The sequence below is a fragment of the Temnothorax americanus genome, unplaced genomic scaffold, assembly GCF_048541705.1.
Source record: "Temnothorax americanus isolate GAGA-0224 unplaced genomic scaffold, ASM4854170v1 Scaffold28, whole genome shotgun sequence".
Taxonomy (NCBI): Eukaryota; Metazoa; Arthropoda; class Insecta; order Hymenoptera; family Formicidae; genus Temnothorax; species Temnothorax americanus.
The window spans coordinates 1002838-1024279 of record NW_027509421.1 but is presented as its reverse complement, the minus strand read 5'-3'; the positions used below and the strand labels follow the sequence as shown (position 1 = coordinate 1024279).

Sequence of the window (21442 nt, the reverse complement as noted above, 5' to 3'; positions counted from 1 at the left end):
CGACGCATTTCAGACACGTTTGGCAAAACAACCATCAAATGTCGTTCGAAAAAAACTTAACATTTTAACGGGACGAATTTTCTTGACGCGACAGCGGAATCAGTTTTAAATATATCGCTTTGCAAAATACGCTTTGCGATAATTAATTGTATACGTGTCGCAATAAAGTAATTCGCAATGGCGTAATTATAAGCGAAATGTCTGGAAGAAGTCGGACGGCGTTGGTGACGCGGTATAATAGGCGGCATTGTATTCCCCTAATAAAAGGCTTACATTTTCAGAGGCACGAAAAGTATTTTAAGATAAGACAGGAAGAAGAATCCTCCCTCGTTCCTTCCTTCGCACGCGAGAGAATGGAAAGTTTTTTCCCCCGTGACTCGCTTGGGGAAGACACAATAGCGTGAGTAGGTATAGGTAGCAAGTAAGGGTAACGGGGGTAGAGACGGGACAAAAGGAGAGAATTTTTCTGGGCTGGCACGCGAGGATTGTACATTTGATATCGGGCAGATGTTGCGAGCTTGTTATGCAATTTTATGATAGATTTTATGATGGACATAAAAAATTGCACAAATAATTGGTTTACTCGTTCGATAAAACATCCGGGGGCGCTTATCGAAATAAAAGTGTATTCAAATTGAGATGAAAATCGCGAAAAAATTTATAAAAATCTGAATTTCTCTACCGTTACGCGTGATAGTCGTTTTCATATCAATTTCAGCTTATTTGTCTGGAGCAAACATGGCTCTCTCTCAACGCATTTATTTCATTTTGTAATCGTAAAATAAAATAATATCAATCAAATTTTTTAGAATTTTATACTCCGCAGTATTTCTCGTAATCGAAAGTTTGAAAAAGCTTTTCCGGAGGATTAAACTGAAATTTTGCAAGCGTGTGGCTTTGACATGATATAACAGATTATTGAAGGGGTGAATTTTTTTCACTTCGCGGAAAATTCGTAAATTTTTCGCGAAACTCCAATATTCTGAATGGAGTATCTCGCGTATATCAAAACCTAAAAGTGGCAAAGTTCGTGTCGCTACACAATTCGATTTTCCCGACGAGTGATTCTAATCTAAACAATAAGCACCAGCGTCTTTGTTTTCCGTGCAATTTTCGATCTCGTGTTATTTTCTCGTTCTTATCGACGTGAAAGCAAGAACAGTCGATTGTGTTCGTATCCAGATGTGCATTGTGTGCACATTGATTACAGACGAGTTTTCTTGCCAGCAAACTCCGAATAGGGGGAGAGAAGTGAGAAAACGAGGGAAATGGAGGGCGATTCGAGCATCTCGTTCGAAGAAACCGAGCATTGTCAGCCGTTATTCAAAAGATCGCGCCGGTATTGGTGCCGAGTGCCTCTGCAGAAAGAAAATCACTCCACGTTCAGCAGCAGCACGGCCGGTTCGTTTAATTATCTTCCATAAGATTTTCCACGAGAACGATTCCATTACGTGCGGTGACGTTCGTCCGGGCTATAATACTCTCCCACTTCGTCCGACGTGCTCGGACTAGCTATTCGCGACTAATTTCTTGGCAAACTCGTGGGCGATATTAATCTTCCACCGAGCAAAATCAATATATTTTACGTCAAAATATTAAATCAATTAATTTTTACTTATCATATCGCGTATATGATATTTATTAAAATGTTTGACACTTTAAGAAGAGAATGCAAATAAATTCTATGAAGAAGAAATCGTTTGTAGATATTATATCTACGTTTAAAGTTATTAGAGAAAAGTGATTAAATGAAAATTATTTATAATTGAAATTATTTTTAATTCAATTTATTTACTTTTAAGATAAACTATATAGAAGTAACGCGAGAACAATGATCTCATACCTTTAAATCCCTATATTATCGCTTTTCCAATTTTCAGCATAATAGAATTTTAATTTCGTTTAGTTCGGACTATAGTTTTATGAAGTACGAGATTAATATCGAGATGGATTAATTCGTATTTGTTATCGGCATATTGTGTTCTCTCTTATATGTATTATATGTTCATGGCGTTCGTCCACGGATGTTGCTGCGACGCGGGATGTTTAGACCCTGCGGGAATATGTAGGCTCCCGTAGCGTGATTTATGCGCGACAATGGCAACGATAAAATCTCTTCTATACGGTTTATACTCTTGTTACGAGCAATTCCACAGTGGGACGGATATTTCGCGAGTTGCGTAACACACCGGCGTGAGTTACAACGAGGCTGGTGCGGACTACGCGTAGATAATTGAATCCGAACGCCGGGAGAGATCTCCACGCTGGAAGTTACGTTGGAAGCAATCAAAACTTGAGACGCGGAAGTCGTGAGAAAACATCGATTTGCGAAATCGAAATCGAAATCTCGGAACATAAGAGATTGATCTGCTGTTGCTAATTAGCGCGTGACCTAAAATAACATCCAATATTTGAATAATTAAAAAAAAAAGATGTAAATTTAAGAGAAGATGAGCGAAATGTCGTTGAAAGATATTCGGTTCTGTGCTACCAAACGGCAGTTCGATTTAAAAGAATTTATATAGGAACGATTATCGTTCGTCTCGTCAAGCACGAAGAACTTTAAATACGCTGACATCTCCTTAAACATTTCGAACTTCAGCGATGAGAAGTTAATACTGACGATGTACGATAAGTCCGTAGCTCGTTCTCATTATCGGGGCGTATAATTTGAAAAATGATCACCTTCGGGCTCCCTTTCTCAAACTTTGCAAGTTTGTCAAATTTATTCGAGCGCACCGGCTTACGGCGCAAAGTTGTTTTAGTGAGCGCACTATGTAAAGACTGAAGAATCCTGCTTAAGCGCGATCCATATCAAGCGTTATCTATGTACAAATGCGACAGGGATTGAGCAATACACATCATATAATACACAATCTCGCCATTGCGATCATTAAGCGGATAAACACGAGTGTTTAATTGTACGTTGACTCCCGGGAGGATTACGAAATTGCAAAAGGATTGAACGATTCAATAACGATCGCGAACAAATATGTCAAAACGCATAATTAAGTAATTCTGTAAAAATACATCTATATACATATTTCGAGAGAGAGAGAGAGAGAGAGAGAGAGAGAGAGGAACAAAAATATAAAATAAATAAAATTTCCCTTTTTTTCTCGATATCACTAAGCTAATTGTAAATATGAGAATTTAATATTTTTACCATTTGTAATATAGTTTGGGAGTATCAATTAAAAATAAAAATTTAGTTTTATCGACATTTAGTATTATATTGGGGGTATATAAAAAAAAAGATAGTTTAAAGAAAAATGCGACGCAAATCATAAAGACGGATTGTCGCGAACGGCCGTGTCTTCCGATATCCACTTAAACTCGAAAATTCGACGCATCAGTCGCCGCGCCGTGCAGCCAAGCAAATCGCGCAGCGAATGAAGTATCGAACTATTAGGACTGTGCGCATCGACACTGACAAATTACAGCGATACGTCGTCGTGCGGCATACTCGCGCGTTGATTTTCCGAACGCACGCGAAGATCGGGGATAAATCGCTAAGCCCGTAAAATCGCCGAGGTGCCACGTTAAAATATCTGCGCAGCGTTACCCGCATTAACTCTCGCGGTATATACGTCACAAGAAGATTATATCGTTTTTCAATTATGCAAACGAGCGAGGTAGAAATAATTGGCGGTGTATAAAAAGAAAATTGAAGATATTTATAAATTCAAACGATCTTAATTGCATTTCTCGTACTTTTGCAGGCGAGAATACCGAGATTCTAATCTCATCTTAATTTTGAAGCTGCGAGAAAGACCGGAAAATTGAATATACCACGAGACTCGACTGTTTTTTGATCTTGCGAATTTGACCATTTTTATTCCTCTTCCATCTTTACCGGAGAGACTTTCAAAGTTGACTGTATTTTATAGGTATGTAAAACGCAAAGTATACTCATATAATAAAAATAGCATTTTTTTGTAGCGCAAGATAAAATTATTTAACAATGCCTGTTTAATCCAGGACTTTAAACCGAGGCTTGCTGTATAAATCGGCTTGTCGTACTTTCGGTATTATTTAACGAGAGAAATTCCAGCGGCGCGAAAATTTCCCGTCGAATTCACCTCTTTTGGTGTCCGCGTATCGACCGAAACGCGATTACACCTCCGCGCGCTTATATTCTTTTTGATAAACAGGCTCCGGCGACCGCGTAGTCGTTAATTCCGTTTTGCGTTTTATCGCGTCGTGAGAGTGATCAAACTCGGCCGATCGTTAACGCGGCGATCGATTTCATGGAGATGGGGTACAGTTGTAAAATTGCTCTGATCCAATTAAACGTCAATTATGTGCGTATCGTGTATTGATAGCGGCAATAACAATCGAGCACGCGACACAAAATAAGTCGTCCGATTCGTTAAACGGAATAATTTTATTCTAAACGTAGCACAAACGTAATGCATTCCTCTTTTTTTCTATATAAAAAAAAAAAAGGATATCAATCCTGTTCTTTTACAAAATAATGAGGTGCTCTCTTTGAATTTGTGTACCCGGTCATTCGTATCTACCATTTTTTGTATGAACGCGAGCTTTGAATATCTAGAAATAATCATATTATTGAAATTATTTAGTTTTTAAATTTTTCATTTAAATAATTTTATATTAAAATTAATTTTATATTACACTCTCTCTTTCTCTCAATTGGAACTCTGTTTTTTCTTTTAATAATATTAATAACGGAAAAGAACATTTGCGTGCATTGAAAAAAAACTAGATATAATTAAAAAATTATATAAAACTGCGCAACGATGTTGTTTTCGATATACACAATTTTAGTAACGTATTTAATTTATAATTTACAGCTTGATTTATAATTTATAAGCGTGATTCGTGATTTAGAATGGCCAGCAAAGGATTCTGCTTCAAATGGATTTATTTGCTTGCTCGTGCACACTTTTACAGTGTGTACTTACCGCATCATATATTTATCACGTTGAAATCACAATGGTTTCGCAAATAAGCGCGTCGCAACAAGATCGTTAGTCATCCGTTTAATCCAATGGCTGATGCAACTAGTGATCGAGCTCAATCATTAGCTCGACCCTCGGGAAATCTGGCCTTCCTACATCCGCTTATGTCGTCCAAAACAACTTTTCCCATCTGACATTTCGACGTAAAAGCCATTTTGACACGTTACTGATATTTACGGAATCTAAAAAAAAAACTGTCGGGAAAAAGGAAAATGTCAGCATGCAAAATTCAACGCCCGAGATCAGAAGTGCGTGCGAGTACGAAATTTTTAGTTCTGTTTGCTTCTAAAATTTAAATATAAGATTAAGGAAAACTGATTTCTCTCTCTTTTGTGGAGTCCAAATCCTCCGCGAGACCGTTTGAATCGTTTTTATCGTGACAATACGTTATAGAACAGTCTAACTAAAATTAACGTTAGATTATCCACGGCACTACGTCTTTCCATTTTCATACAATGTCGCAAGATAGCATGTGAACAAGTAACGTCACGAATGGGAAGTCCCTTATTGAATATCTGAATTCTCGGGAGCCGCATAAAGAGAAAGTTTCGCAATCGTGTAACGGAAAAGTTGGCGAGTTATCGGGTACGGCTGACTTCTGCAATTGCAGAATCTCCGGCGCCTGCAAACTCACCACAGGTGTTATACGGGCTATGAATGGGGGTGCACGAATAAGCTCCTCCAGTTTGTAGTTTATGACGGGCGAGAATTCTCGACTCCGGATTAGAATTCTCACGTCCGGCCGACGTCTGCGATTCTTCGAGAGAATTACAAAGAGACAAAGAAAGAGAGAGATGGGGGGGGAAGAGAGAAGAGACTGAAGAAAGAGAGAGAGAGAGAGAGAGTTCTTCTCTCGAATGTATCGACGGGAATATTTGCGTGTATACGTGCGCGTGTATATGTGTATACGTGCATACGTACTAGCATTACGGTACGGTTGTTTTAACGGCACCGGGAGGTGAACACACCGCGAGGGCGGGATCGATAACCGCAAAATCGCCAGCCCGTGACCGTTCAGGATACGAGAGTCGAGCTCGCTCGCCTTCGTTTTACAAAGTGCATTTTCTTTTTTTCGCGGTATAGGTATCGGCATCCATGTTACAGGGGAATATAATGCTATTCCGAAGTTTGTAGAGTTCTTTGCGGAACAGCGCGAGGATAGCGTGAAAATGATGTTTAATCTCTCGAAATGCTGTAATACGTCATATCTAAATACTTAATACGATAAGTGCGCAATGCAAAAGTGGCGCGAGCAAGCGAATAGGTTCACTCGAAATAGAAGTCCTCTCTTTTGGTCACTATAAATTACGAATCATGCTTGCAAATCATAAATCGCGCATGAATTTTACACGTAAATTTTTACTTTTCGATGTACAGCAGTGAAACTGACACGCGCCCGATAAAAATGTAATAAATTTATAGCGTGTCCGACGCGCGTGGAGCTAATGAAATATTATTATCTTGTAATCGTTTTTAATCGTCGCCTGAAAAAAATTACCGACGATTAAAAAATTACCTACGGCAGCACTAAAACGAGGAACGCGATTGTTACATTATCTCGATCATTGTCGCATGCTGCGGCATGTAAAACGCCCAAGTATCGATCTCCTTGCGCGCAAGGAATTTAAATTAAGCGAATTCTAAACAAATTTCGCGGGAACACACACACACACACACACACATCCTTCTTTGCCTTCCTGGGAGAACGTTAATGGTAATGGTCTCTGGCGTAATGGAGCCTGCGAGCTCCGGAAGTCACGATTCTTCTCCTTTCCACCCAGAAGAATGAAAAAGTACCGCGTTCAATAAGAGGCGTGTCGACTTGAATTAAAATTAGTATTAAAAACGGTATTTTCCTTCCCCCCCCCTCTCTCTCTCTCTCTCTCGTTCTCTCTCTCTCTTTTATAGCTTGCGCGATAACGACCGACCGACTCGAAAGTTTCTGCCGCGCTATGATATCACGCCTCTTGCAAATCGTATGGAAATAACCGCGCCGCACCGCTGTGAACGCGAAACCGATTATTATCTGCATTTTCTTTCTGTGAATCTCTGTAATCGTACTTAAGCCCCGGGGCTCACCTGGGAGAGCCAGGACTTAAATGCGCACGTAATGTTCCGCATGTAGCGCATACATTACAAATATTTTCTGTTCTTTAATGAAATAACGTGCAATATTTTGTATCAAAATATTTGAAAGAATATTTAGAAATCGTCTGTCAACTGTCTGCCGATGAAACGAGAGAAAATAATTAAAGAGTAAATATCCGCGGAAATGTATAGACAGTTCTGGCGTTTGTTGAACGAGGATTAAAGCAGGGACATGTATGCAGTTGAGGATAATTACGCTATCCGCAGATGAGATAAAATTAAACGTATTTTTCAGGTGTCTCTAAGTTTATCCGGCAGAAATGCAAACTGAAAGGCACACGTAAAAAATAATTAAAAATGATACCGATGTGTAAGATTGTTATTTCCAGCGAAGGGTTAATAATATCTGTCTGAACATAAGCCCTTTATGAGATTAAAAATAGCTTCTACGGCGGCGCAGAGAGAGAGTATAGTTTAAAGGTTATCAAATAAACAAGAGTAAATAAGTCAAACGAGTAGTTTATCATAAAACTTCCGAACCGTCTTTGACATACAAAGTAATCGAAAATAATGAAAGGTTTTTTATACCTATAAGAATAATATTCTGAACAATAAAGGGAAAGTTTCTGCCCGTGAAATGTCGCAAATAAAATATTCGTAATAAATCAAGCGATTCTGTTGCGCGTGTGGACGAAACAGGTAATAATAATACAAATGGGAACAATTCAGAGGATAATTTCATTTGCGTGATTCGACAAATAATACCTATCGGACGAATACGGAGCTATAAAAAAAAAAAAGAAACTTAACATCGGATTTCATCCATCATCCCGCCTAAAAGCGCAAAACGACGTAGTCGCGAAGAGATGGCCAGACCCACCGCATAATCGAACGGCAAATCGGCCGTTTCCGAAGACAAACGAGCTTTGAAAAAAATGTCGCCGACATATATACGGCAATGCGGCCCTCTTTTCTTCGGCTCGCTTGTTCCCAGGGTCGGAAGTCGCGCACGTGAATTATCGATTTATTATCCGGCGACGTTGCTCCTCAACGCGGCGCAGCTCTTTCACACGTTTCTCTCTGACGGTGAGCTCCTATCCGTATAAGAGCTTATCTGAAAATGAAAAATTATCATGCGTCTACTCTTATCATCCTGCGAAATTATTCTTCGATAACCGTCCCCCGAAATTGCGACGTCAAGGTTTAATCGATTCGACCGCATATTTGCATGCTAAAAATATCAAATTATTTCTTATTGAAACACAATCAATTTTCATCGAGAGCTCTCTGGCCTGAAATATCAGTACTTTTAAATTTTAAAACTGTATTATCTTATCGGTATAGATTTTATCTCACGAGGATATTAATTTAAAATATTATTGTGTACATCTAATTTTAAATATTTAAAAAACTACGATAAATGGCGACACTTCTCGTCAGGTTGTGGAAAGTGGGTTCGATATTGAGTTGAATTACTGCGAAAGATATATTATTTCCATAAATCGGCGAACGTAGGAATGTCAAATGGATGCCTGTTCTGTGAAAGTTTCGATGAGATATCACGATCATTTGAACGATTACTCATTCTCCTACCGTTACGCGAACTCGATTAAAATATCGCATGGTAAGACTGTCGTATTATAATGCAGACGCGATGCACTCTTCACGACGGATTATGCAAACAGCGAACAGCCGGGATAATCGTCGAACGAGTGAACGGGAAGGTACTCGGCGTATTAAAGGGAATAAATTATTCAGGGGATATGTGCGCGGGCGAGGTTGAAAGTAAATTTTACTTGCCCCTCGCTGATAATGGATTTTCAAGATAATCGGAATTTTACCCAAGAGTCACCGAGAGAGAAACCGGCACGTGCGACACGTCGCGTCGCGCTGACAAGTCACGAAATCCGTATCGCTTGGAATGAATGCGCGAAATTTCCCAGCAGAGATGCAAACTATGCCAGTGGAAAACCTTTGCAACCCGATGTTTGAAAAATACGTGGATTTTGGTAAATTTAAAATGTTTACAACAGTCAGACGTTTCTCTCCGCTCCGCGATCGTAAGACAGAATGTATATAAAAAATAATAATTACATTTTTATTGCATTAATATATTTCAGTGCAATTCTGTTTATATATTCCCTCTTTTACATACAAATGCGTTTCAATTCCGTACGTCACTATTTTTAAAATATATTTATCGTTGAATAAAAATGCGCATGTGAAAACCTCTATTCTCCGCGTCCCGAAAGTATCCTCATTTCCTGCGCATATATTATAGCGTTTAGCGAAAATATTACGCCAGTAAAGTAAAAATCTTACGAGAATCCCGACCACTCAGTTTGCATGAGAACATTATTTCTCGCGTTCCATTAAGTAACATATATGAAAGTAGTTTTCAATAATGCAAGCGCGATTTTATTTTGAAGCAACAGTAAACACAAATTCGTCGCGAAATCGACCGATCGCCGCATAATCGCGCCTTAACATGGCAGAACGCAATTAACCCTTTGTATGTTACTCGTGATATTTCACAGTGGAACATCAACCGTCTCTTTACGTGTCATTTCTTTCGTGTTAAGTCTTGTCATCGCGCTGCGGGATGCCATACAATTGCGAAATGCAAATGTGTCATTCTCCATCGACTTCTCGTTAACGAAACTTAGATCGCGCGCCTGTCATTTTTATCTTTATCTCCTTTCATTATTTATCATATCTATTTTTATTTCATGATGGAATATAAAAAAATATTTAAGAATATTAAATAAATGTTGCCCGAATACACGATTATATTTTATATACAAAAAGCGATTCGAAAATAAAGTTCATAATATATAAAACATTTATTTTCACATAATTACTTCTACTACGTATAAAATTAAAATCTCTATATTAAAATCTACAAATTAGTAATTATTATTGGATTGCAATTATTATACGATATCATATATTTCCTTACATAATTTGTAAATGTAATAATAAAATATGGGTACATCGTGTCGCAATTTATCGTACTGCTCTTCGATTTTCCGCGAACGTCAGCTTTAAAAGAAACGACAATACGGTACGACGGTATACGTGCGGCAAACACCGATAGGTTTAAAAATATCGACCGGGCGAAATCCTGTCTGTATGGGAAATTGCAATTCGCAAGATACGCGAGAGAAGAATAATATCGCAGCTTCGTTCCGTCGTGTAACGCGATCTCCTCCGACGATATCACGCGCGCAAGTTTTTAATTAAGAACGAGGGCGAAACGAAAGTACGCCCGTGCCGCTGTTTATTGCACGACTATCACGCCGAGACAATCGCGATAAAGCGAAAGCTCGTCCGCATTCTTCGACCACTTATTATTAAGAGGGTGGCATCACGGTTTTCTCTGTTAGAACGGTAAAGAACAAGTCACTTTTGCGTCTTTCTTCTTAAATAGAATTTCCTTTTAATCTTTGATTGCAAAGAAGAGCTTTGCGTTGGTACAACATTTCTGAACCTTTCGATCAGCGAGACCACACAATAATCAATCTTATAAAATCAATCCCTTCCTTAATCTTTCCTTCCTTCGTATTTATTTTCCTTAACGAGGGGATGCGTTTAGATCCTTTCCGCACACGGTACGCTATTACGTGATTGCTTTACGAAAGGACCTTTTTCCGTTTCCATCGGACGTGCGCATCGTGAAGAATCGCCGCAAGAGTCACGACGGACTCGGAGATCATACAATGCTGATACTCGGACTCGGCGGTGGAAATCCGACCGCGGCCGTAGATCGTCCGATTCTGTTATATTACCCGACCATCCCTTCGCCGATACGTCTTCTGCATAATATTTTATTTCACATGCCTATACCATGCCGACGAATGTTTGTGGAAAACATCGATCGAAAGCGCTTATTGCGAGAACTGCTCTCTTTCCCTTCCGGGTGCGTGAGTGAATAACCCGTTACGCTCTTAATTTTGCAGAAAAATGAAGCTCGACCTCCAGCTGGACCGGGAGAAGGGCCTCGAGCTCTTCGGCAAGCTGATACGTACAAAGAACATCGAAAGTCTGCAGGGTGACCAGCCCAAAACCGGTCCCGAGCCACTTCATCCAGCCGACTCCAAGCAGAAATTACAGGTAAATAATGATAACAGTATAATCATTAGATATAAATTTAATCTTAGATATCACATTTTGGGGTCCATTAAATGTCAATTAAACTCTTTCAAGCGTTATATTTTAAAATATAAAATTGAAACCGTGTCGATGGAATTTGGCTCTTTTTATGTCTTTGCTATAGTGGCTAGATGTTTTGTTTCCGCCAATTGCTTGCCGGAATTATTACACGAATAAGCAAAGAAAATGAAGGAGATTATTATAATGAGAGAGGTAACTAACAAAGAGGGTAAATTAATGAGCTTTTAACAGAGCGCGTTGCTCCTAATCATCAATTAAAGCCAACTTTTAGAGCGGCGAAAATAAAGTTATTGATGGGAACTCATGAGGAAACTTCCGTTAACTGTTGCGTTAATAAAATTATAATTCTCGCAAATGATATCGCGCAGTTATAAAAATAATTTCACACTATATAAACGACGGAGGCATCGTCCTGCTTGTTTCAAATTTGCCCTAATAAGCTAAAACGCTCCCTCCTTTCGTCGGCGAAGACGGCGTCCATTAGAGAACACGAAGTTTTGCGAATGACGAAGTCGAGTGTATAAGAAGTAAATGCGCGTGGTACACGAAAAGCTGTCGCCGGGAAATTTGTCGTTTGCGCGGACGAGCTGATGGTGACCTGTAATTTCTCAAAGAGACATGGGTCCTCCGTGTATGTATATTTTATGTGTGTGTGAGTGGTATATATGTATATATATATATATATTTGCAGTGGTATTGTCGCTGCAGTAATTTTGTCGTTCCGATAGTCCATGTCGCACGCTAAGAGAGAGAGAGAGAGAGAGAGAGAGAGAGAGAGAGAGAGAGAGAGAGAGAGAGAGAGAGAGAGACACGGCAAACTTCCGTGTATCTCCAACGGCGACGTCGGTCGTTGCAAAGCCGTTACTTTGCTCACGGTAGACGGCTCCTCCGCCGCAGTTGCAGCGCGCGTAAACCGCCGCGAAGTTTCCCAATAACCGATCTACTTCGCGCAGGAGGATTCTTTCCTTTCTCACGTCGGCTATGGGAGTGGCTAAAATGCTCGGCACGGATAAAAATATAAGGCGATCGCGAAGAGTTTTTCTCGATGGACACGCGTATCGTTATTAACATTACGCAATTGACAGAACGTAACTCGGACTCGGATCGAAAAGCTGCGAATCTTGTCTGACTCTAAATGGCACTCTTGTGTGTAATTCAGAAATACTTCGAGCAATAAGTCGAATATATATCAGTTTTGATAATCGTAGTGTTATTATATCATTCGGGACGCGGTGACAAGTAGGCTTAAACACATCAAGTGCGATCGTTTTTTAAGAGCAGTGACGATCGACGTTTCAGCTTTCGCAGTCAACAAAGCTATTTACCGAAGTATGTATTTCGTGAGACTCTCATTCGCTTGAAGTGGAGATCGATGTGACAGAGGATAGAAGTTGTAATAATTTATATGAGAATTATAAATTATTCTTGATGTACCAACTGATAATTATTTCTCCACTGACGCTCGGATTCGAATAAATATCGTATCGCGCGCTGGCTCTTTCTCATTTGTTTAAACTTTAAAAATAACTTGCCCGTTAAATTGCGAGCACAAAGGTAATTTAAACATAATGGCAGAAGTAATTATGTAACACATAATAAACAGAGAAGAGAATTTCTTGTAATTGCTAATAAAACAAAAGGGAGCAAATTAAAAACGGCGTTGTAGTGGACGAGATCGCGTATCGAGTGTCACACGTAATTGCAAAAGTTGCAAGGTCTCCAATGGCCGGCGAATCGAATTATCTGGCACCGCGGTATAATGTTACAATTAGTCAATTTCCATTGAGAAATAATTGAGCGGTAATGATGGAAAATGCAGTTTGCGCGATTAGCAACGTCGGGTTTCGCAGAACGCGCCCGGCATTGATCCGCCGGACTATCGCCGCAATGTTTGAAACACGAAGAGTGCAATATCGTGGATTAATGCAAATACTGCATGAATTATTGCCGGCGTTCGTGCCCTCGTCTGACGCAACATTGACGCATAACGTATAACGTTGATTTATGCGCTGGGGCGCGATCACGGGAATTTTGACGGAATTTTTCGAAAGAGATATCTGAGAGAAATATATCATCCTTATTCAAGCTTGGAATTTATTCCATCCCATCCTCAACCATCACGATTAAATCATAAATTAACAAAGGGTCGCGGAGGGAATTTTATACAAAAGAAAAAGAAAAATATTCTTTTTTTTAGAAAAGACAAAATTAAAACGCCGATAGTCCGAGAATTCGTGTTATCAGAATGTTTGTCAAACTTTGAAGTTAACATATCTTCAACAAAGTTTTGGACTGCGTTATTTTAGCTTGTTTAAACCCTATATGTTAAAATATAACCAATTAAGCTAATTATTTATATCTCGTTAATTGCTCAGGGAAGAGCGAGAAAAAGAATAATATTTAAATAGTAACAAACTCTACCGCTTAATTCCGTGGCAAAGATGACCGATCGCCTCATCGTGCGCGGACATTCGGGTTTTGATCATCGTTGCGTGGTCCTGTGCAATACCGCGTAGATATACCTTTCGTGCTAAGCGAACAGGCTAAATAACGAATGAGGATGCAGAGTTGTCGGAATTACGTGCGCGTAGTAAATACCGCAAGTCCCCTAGCGGGAAATCGTTCGAGAGAGTCGTCCCAAATGTCGGTTTATACGCTCGTAATTCCTGAAGCCGCGGCGTGTACACCACTTTCGACGAAAGCGGTAAACGATGGATTTCGCAAGCGACGAAACGAGTGGCGCAATTTATTTATCCTCGTTTACCGGAAAAAAATTTGCGACGCGTGTACAAATCCGGTGGGCGAACCGATGACGGGCAATACAAGCATTACAAGCTCTCGATATGCCTAGCGCGTGTCAACAAAATATATAAAATATAAAAACGTGGCGTATGAATAAAACGCGAAATATAAAATCCGATATGATTCTATCGCTTTTGGAAGACATATTCCGTAATCAGCGGATATTTTTTTCCTGTTGCGCAACAAATAATATCTCTCCTCGATTCGACGAAATCTAAATTGAAGAGTCGCGGCAATTAAACCTTCTCTCATCAAAACGAAACGATCGTTTGAGCACCGTTGACAAAAATAAATCGTCGGTACTGATAGTTTATTAATAACTATCGGAGGCGAGTTGCAAAAATGGCACTGACATTCTAGAAAGAAGTCAACTTAGAAGACGGTAATTGTTTCTATTCTAACTGCAACTCAAAGATGCATACGGCTGCAGAGCGCCGCAAAAAGATCCCCGTCGTGCGTCTTTCTGTAAAGCGGCAGCAGCGCGAGGTCACGTTTCTCGCGTTTTCCACGACAATTCGCCGATTTTTAAAAAGGAAAAAGTGACGAAAATCGAATGTAAGAATTTTGTTGCGCGAGATATGAAATAAAAAACGATGTTCCGAACAATAATTTATCTGGGTCAATTACTTTGATTGCAAAAGAAAAACAATTCCGATGTAATACCGAAATAAATCACTCCCCGGGATTATTTTTTATTTAGGTTAATTGCCCCGGATAAAACAACAAATAATATATTTCCGCCTCTAGTCCGTGAAAATAGATTACCGCGTCGCAACGTGCAATTTAATGTCAGGCTAATTGAAATAAACGGTTGCCTAAAAAAAAAAAACTACAGGGATTATTTTAGCACATGGATCCGATAAAAATCTTACTCATAAGTTGACTGTGAAGTTACACTGTAAATCAATTATTTCCGATATTAGAACATTATATCTGTGTAGTCTAATTTGAAAATGTTTTCTCTCTCATCATTATTTAGTTAGAGATATACAGATTTTCTACATCTCTCCGAAATGATTACTGTTTGCAGAAGTGCCTGACGACTCTGGACCTGACGTCTTTAGGAGTTGGCTCCTGCGTCGGGACAGGGATGTACCTTGTCGCAGGAATGGTGGCGCGCAGCGTTGCCGGACCTGGTGTCGTCTTCTCATTCATTATCGCAGCCATTGCTTCCATTTTTTCCGGTGGGTACCACGCCTTTCTGAATCCATGCAGAAAGATAAGAAAGAGGGAGCGCTTCTTTGTCGCCGCGGACGGTCATTAGGCGAGATAGCGCGACTACAAAGCGAGAGCGGATCGATTATGATGTCGCAGAACCGCTGTACCTAATAGATGCTCGAAGAATGCATTCGCGTCCACTTGGACTGAATTACTTACACCTAATACGAGTGTTGTAGAGGGACTTATCGAATGAGATCGGTCGCGTTGCCTAAATACACGCGATTCCGGCGCGGCGCGGCGTCGCGAATTTAATCGTTCGACGTTATCTGGGATCGAGTCGGCGACTCTATCAAAGTCGCTTCTTGCGATCCCACGTTATTACGCGCGATGGTTGCACACTTACGCGGAGCGCCGACTTTGCACAATCCACATGAACGGAATGGGAATACGAAAGTAAGGATTTATTTCTGCCGCGATTCACAATCCCGAAGAAACAGCGCGGACGAGAGGAGGGGAGGGAAACGCGAGGGTGGAAGTGACCTTTAACCGTCGGCGAGAAAGAGTTTCCGACTATTTTTACGGACGATCAATTTAATGATGGACAGGTACGTGTGTGCCGACCGTATCACGTGGGTGTGATGTCAATGCTTTGACGGGGGCGACCGCGGAATGGATAATACCCCTATAACTGGACACGATGATGTATGACAGTCGCAATTAAGTAAATGTTTAATCGGAAGACCACTATCCGAGTACATACGTCCGAATCTATATGTAATCCATTTATATTTTTCGTCTTTTTCATTTAGCTTCGAAGTAGAATTGCAATTAAATAATATATACGCGTGTCGTGTTATAACGATACGTGTGTGCGTATATCATTTAATTACAATTCTACTTCGAAGCTAATTGTAAGTGAAAAAGACAAAGATATAAACGGATTAGATAGATACGGACGTATGTACTAGGACAGTAGTCTTTCGATTAAACATTTACTTAATTGCGACTGTCATATACATTATCGTGACTAGTTAGGGATATTATCCGTTCCGCGGCCGTCCCCGTCGAAGCTATAATTAAACCTTTACGTACTCTTGAGCAGTCAAACTTATACACGTCCGAACACGGTTTAAAAGGAATATAAATGAAATGTTTGCACGCGCTAATCAAGCTATCGCCACGTGCAGCTTGTGGAATCAAACGACGAGTTAACTACTCGCGAGGTTAACTCCCTTTATAAAAATGCACAACACATTTCTCGCACGATCGTGCAATGGCGATGATTCTCAGAGACTTCTTCGCCGGCAGCTTCCGGCAATTTCGACAGAGCGATAAGTCAGGTATCTCTCTCGCGCAAGCAGAGCACAGTAGACTCGAGGGACTTTACAGTCTGCGGTATGGCCACAGATAAGAAGCTTATTCCGCAAAAATATGGATTTCGGTGAGGGGATATATATGAGCCGGAAAATTCGTCTTCCGCGACCACTATACATATATCACGTACGAATCCCGTAGACTCCGGGACGCCGTGCGCGGATTTAAACCGCATAAAAGCGTAATTCCGCAGAATCTCCGGCAAACAACTTCAACGTTCGCGACGTTATCGGACGCGTGACCGGAGCATCGTACGAGGAGCTTTCGCGAGTGAAATAGAAGGAGTCGCATATTTCGCAAATATTTAAGAAAAATTTTATCATCGTTTGAAGTAATATATATTTTGACACCGTTATAGTTACACCGTATAATATTCTCATATGAAAATTATAATTTACATAACGGGATATTTCAGTACATCAATTTTTTCTTTTATTTTTGCGTAGGAAGTCTTTTAAAAATTAGATACCCACGGAACAATTAAAAACCGTGTCCGGAGCTGACGCGAATAGTTGTAAACTATACACAAGAGGTGCTTTACATTTACTTTGCGGGTACTGTTACAGGCATAAGTACTTGCGCTGCCAACGCGCGTTAGTTTACCGTTACAAGTACTTTACCGTTCGATATCGAGCTCCGACCGTTCCGTCGTATCGATAACAGCGGCCCGACTGTCCCGAATATCGATATCGTGCGACTCTTGCAGATCGAACGCGGAAAATACCCGTCAAATGAAATTTACGATTCATCGTGCGCGATAGGAGGCTCTAAACGCGGCCGTCGCCGTAAACTGTCTCCCGTGCGTGCCGCAGACGCGATATTCTCGCCGACTGCGAAATTGCGAACAGGGTTTCCAATGGATACGGAAGCGATAAATGGACCGAACGTGTCTCAATCAGTCTTGTTTTGTTCGCGCCTGTTTCGCTGATCCTTTTATCGTCTGTAATTTCGCTGCGGTTTGCGTCCTCGTGAAGCAATTCGTTACTGCTTGCCATGTTATTTGTCGCTTCGTCGAATCGCGCTCGCGCGAAGAGAACGACAGAGAGATATCAAGTGGAACTTCTTTTTATCTTGCTGAAAAAGAAACGATTAGTTCTCAAATCTATTTTATTATCATTTGATTGATCTCCCTATCTTGAAAAATGTGAGCTGCTCGATTTCCATGAGTTAAGAGTATGGATATTCAGAAACGTTATATATGTACTTTTACATTTTTAGTTACCAAGTCAGAATCGTTGATTTAATTATAATCGAATGTACATATAAAATGGTATGACTTCTTATGAGCATCATCGTCATAATTTTTTTATAACTGGAAGGACATGAGATGTATTAATACGTTAAATAGAAAGTACATGATTAGTACATGACTAGTACATTAAATAGAAGCACATGAGAAAGAAGCGCGTTGCATATCGATCGTGATCTCATTTGATTGCGGCCGCGCTCTCGGTAATTATCGATCTAACGGGGTAAAACTGTAATTAGTTCGACTATTCAGAGATCGATCCCGTGCGCCAATTAATGGCAGGCTATGGCACGGTGTGTCGCGGCGTGTTGTTTAATTAATTCATTGCGTTATTAATAGATGAATGTCGCTGGCGCACTATCAGCGCGGGAGTACGTGGTAATCATCGCTGATATTAGTGATATTACTATTGCAATAACATCGGAATCATTGAATGTCGAAAACGACGTGTATCGTGACCGCACTCTATCGCGAGAAAAATCTCTTGCCTCCATCAAAAACGGAAGTGAATTAAAGGCGGACTGAGACGCGAGCTCGTTTAGATTTTTCTTGCGTTTTCAAGCTTTATTGTTCCTATTTATCTTTCTATGTTTATTTTATTACGTTCTCGTCCAACTACAATAATAAACATTCGAAGAGATGGGATTTCTCGATATATACCTGGTCTTTACACATCTCGTTGTTCAATAACCGCGAAAGTAGAGCTAGGCTTTCGCTCTTCCGCGAAGTTCTGCGTCGTCTTTTCTTTTCTCATTGTTAGAGAGACTTGGTGGCATATTTTATAATACATACCACCCGACGTATAAACGTCGAGTCTAGCATCAATGGAAACTAGATTCTTCAACCTTGCCGCTTACTGATTTCGCGCGACTTATTCGTCGACCGTATATGACAGTTGTGACAGCGAGCGCGGTGCTTGACGTCAAGGATAAACGTTATCGTCCCACAAAGATGCGAAATTGGAGGACGCGAAGCAGTAGGGCGTAATTCGCAGAATGTATCCCGCTTTGCGTAACAGTACGTTAATATCGTGGAACTGGAGAGGCAACATCCGTCTCTGACCAAGAGAGAATTGTGGAAAGATGTAAGCAGATTATTACGGCGTTTATGCCGGTTGAGCACGAGATCTGTGCCATACCGCGATGTAATCCGCGTTGAAAGGTTGAACCGAAGTTTAATCAGTCGATTACCGAAGCATGATAATCGTCGGTGGCGATGGCAATATTCCGTCACGCCACAACGTGTAAACGCGTAATCCGCTTTAGATAGCGATAAAAAAAAAACGAACACATCAAGATCGTGTACTCAAATGTGAAAATTCGTGAAATTTTTAATCTTGATGTGCCGCGTTTTTGACCCGTTATTATTTCCTTTTTTGTAGGAGTATAAACCCGACAAACATTCGCCGTTAAACGCAGCCTTTATCTTTCTATATTCCGTCGCCAAACGTGATCGTTTGTGATTTTGTGTCTTGTTCATTCGATATATCACGTTTAACGTTCGCGTGAGTTTAGTGACGCCAGACATGCCATTTCTCTGAATAATTTTCTCTGTCCCTCCCGCGTCGACGATATTCGCCCCTCGTGACTGACGGCTTTTTCTTCCTCGATGTGATTACAGGGGCGTGTTACGCCGAGTTTGGAGTACGAGTGCCTCATACGACCGGCAGCGCTTATATGTACAGTTACGTGACAGTAGGCGAATTAATAGCATTCATTATTGGATGGAACATGGTGCTGGAGTACCTTATAGGTACGAGTGCGTGTGCGTGCGCCCTTAGCGCCTGCCTGGACGCGTTGGCGAACGGTGCTATTTCCGAGGCGATAGCCAACAGCGTTGGCACCATACTCGGTGAGTATTCATTTCGCATACCGCCCGCACGTATGCAAACTATCGATTACTGCAAGACAAACAAATTTAATTGGTGCAGATTTTACTGGGAGAAAAAAATTCATACATTCGTGATATTATATTACGAATATATCCATGAAATGTCTCTATTCGGCAATTCATATATTTTCGCTACCTTCGCTTTACTTTAAATTAGACATAACATTCGGACATATAAAGTTTGGAAATGTTGAGTCTTAAAGTTTCCCTTCCAGTCGCTCGTAAAAGCATGAAGAAACGACAAGTCATAGTCGCTGGCGTCGTCGTCGGTGAGCGACGTTGTAGAAATTTACGAGCGGACTCCCGTTTTTCGTCCTGAGAATTTAGCGACGTGAGTTTTTGTTTCTTTGTCTCCCAACTCGATCATGGAACACTCTCTATGCGTTTTTTTTCGCGATAATACAACGGCACGATCGATGACTTGGCGGATGCATCGTGCGCGAAAGGTATGTGCTACTCATGTTCGCGGAATTCACAAGCGAAGTCCTCACGTAGTTTGTGATCGATGAAAATAGTTGGAAAAAAGAGGAAAATCAACTATTTATAAAAATGTCGTAATAGAAATTTAAAAATATTATATGTAACAAAATAGTAATTTTACAGAATCGCAATAAAAATATAAAATAATTAATACTAAAAAATATTGATCTTTTTGAATAAGAAGATTATTCTTAATAATTTTCGAGTTATTCAAATTTAAATACCCAAAGAAACACCATTGATCCCCAAGTCGGCTAATTTAAAGTCGACTACGTTTCATATCCCTTGGCTTCTTTACGCGTAAGGCGAATGAAGAATGAGAGTTTCCCCATTAATCTCGTCGATCTCGCGTCAGACAATTAGCGACGATAGCTCGAGCGAAAGACTGTTTTGCTCGGCAAACAAAATACGTACACCTCCCCGCGCGTTTCGGGACGGCGACGTTTCGAATTGTTAATTCGAAAAAATCTCCACGCTCAACCGAGTTCAATCCAACTTTCTAAAGCGAATTAATTCACTGAACAGGCTTTTCGTCGACGTGCGAAAAAAGGGGAGAACGCGCGATGGCAAATCCCTGGACGCCGGCATTTTCCTTGTTGACCGACGCTTATATACAAAACGTTCGGGTCGGGTGCCAGACCTTAATTTTAACGACAGATTTCTTTTAGCAAACGTGGAGGCAAGTTCTCGTTACGAAAAATTTAGCAGCGAGTCTCTCGCAGATTTTTAACACTAAATTCGTTGTGTTAATTGAATCGCGGAATTAAAATTTTGGATATTCCAACGAGCAGCAACGTTATTTGAGTATATCTCGCGCAAATTTAACTTGATCAAATAAAGATCGAAGAACCTATTAATAAGATTAAGGTCGAAGGTTCCGAGACAAGGTTCTGAAAACGCGGAGAGCTCGGGGATTCGTCCATTAATTTACGACACGCCGCACGCGTATAACCACTGGCGAAACGGATCGATCGCGCATGCGAGCATAAATTGTAGACTATTTAATGCAGCTAATTCGCATCATATGCCCGTTTATGAATATTCTCCGCATTCAGCGGCGCTTGATAGCGGACGTTAAGCCAATATTCTCTAATGCGGACGTCGATGTTTAAGGAGGATGTATCGGGAAAACGCCACGAATTTTAATTAGGACGTTGTTGATCGGAAAAACGCGTTATTGTGCTACGTGGTGACAACAGAATGTACGTATAAATGGTTAGTTCCTCTATCTGACAAAAAG

General features: G+C 40.5%; 1 protein-coding gene across 2 annotated transcripts in view; it reads left to right on the top strand.

Annotated features, from left to right (window-relative positions):
- The window catches only part of LOC143899702 (solute carrier family 7 member 14), a 66928-nt gene that overhangs the window by 19844 nt on the left and 25642 nt on the right, over positions 1–21442 (top strand). For both annotated transcript variants that reach the window (XM_077410186.1, XM_077410185.1), the window contains 3 exons: positions 11033–11186; positions 15079–15232; positions 19453–19683. In XM_077410186.1, coding sequence (XP_077266312.1) covers positions 11037–11186; positions 15079–15232; positions 19453–19683 — 535 coding nt within the window. In that variant the 5' untranslated portion in view covers positions 11033–11036. The remainder of the gene's footprint in view (positions 1–11032; positions 11187–15078; positions 15233–19452; positions 19684–21442) is intronic.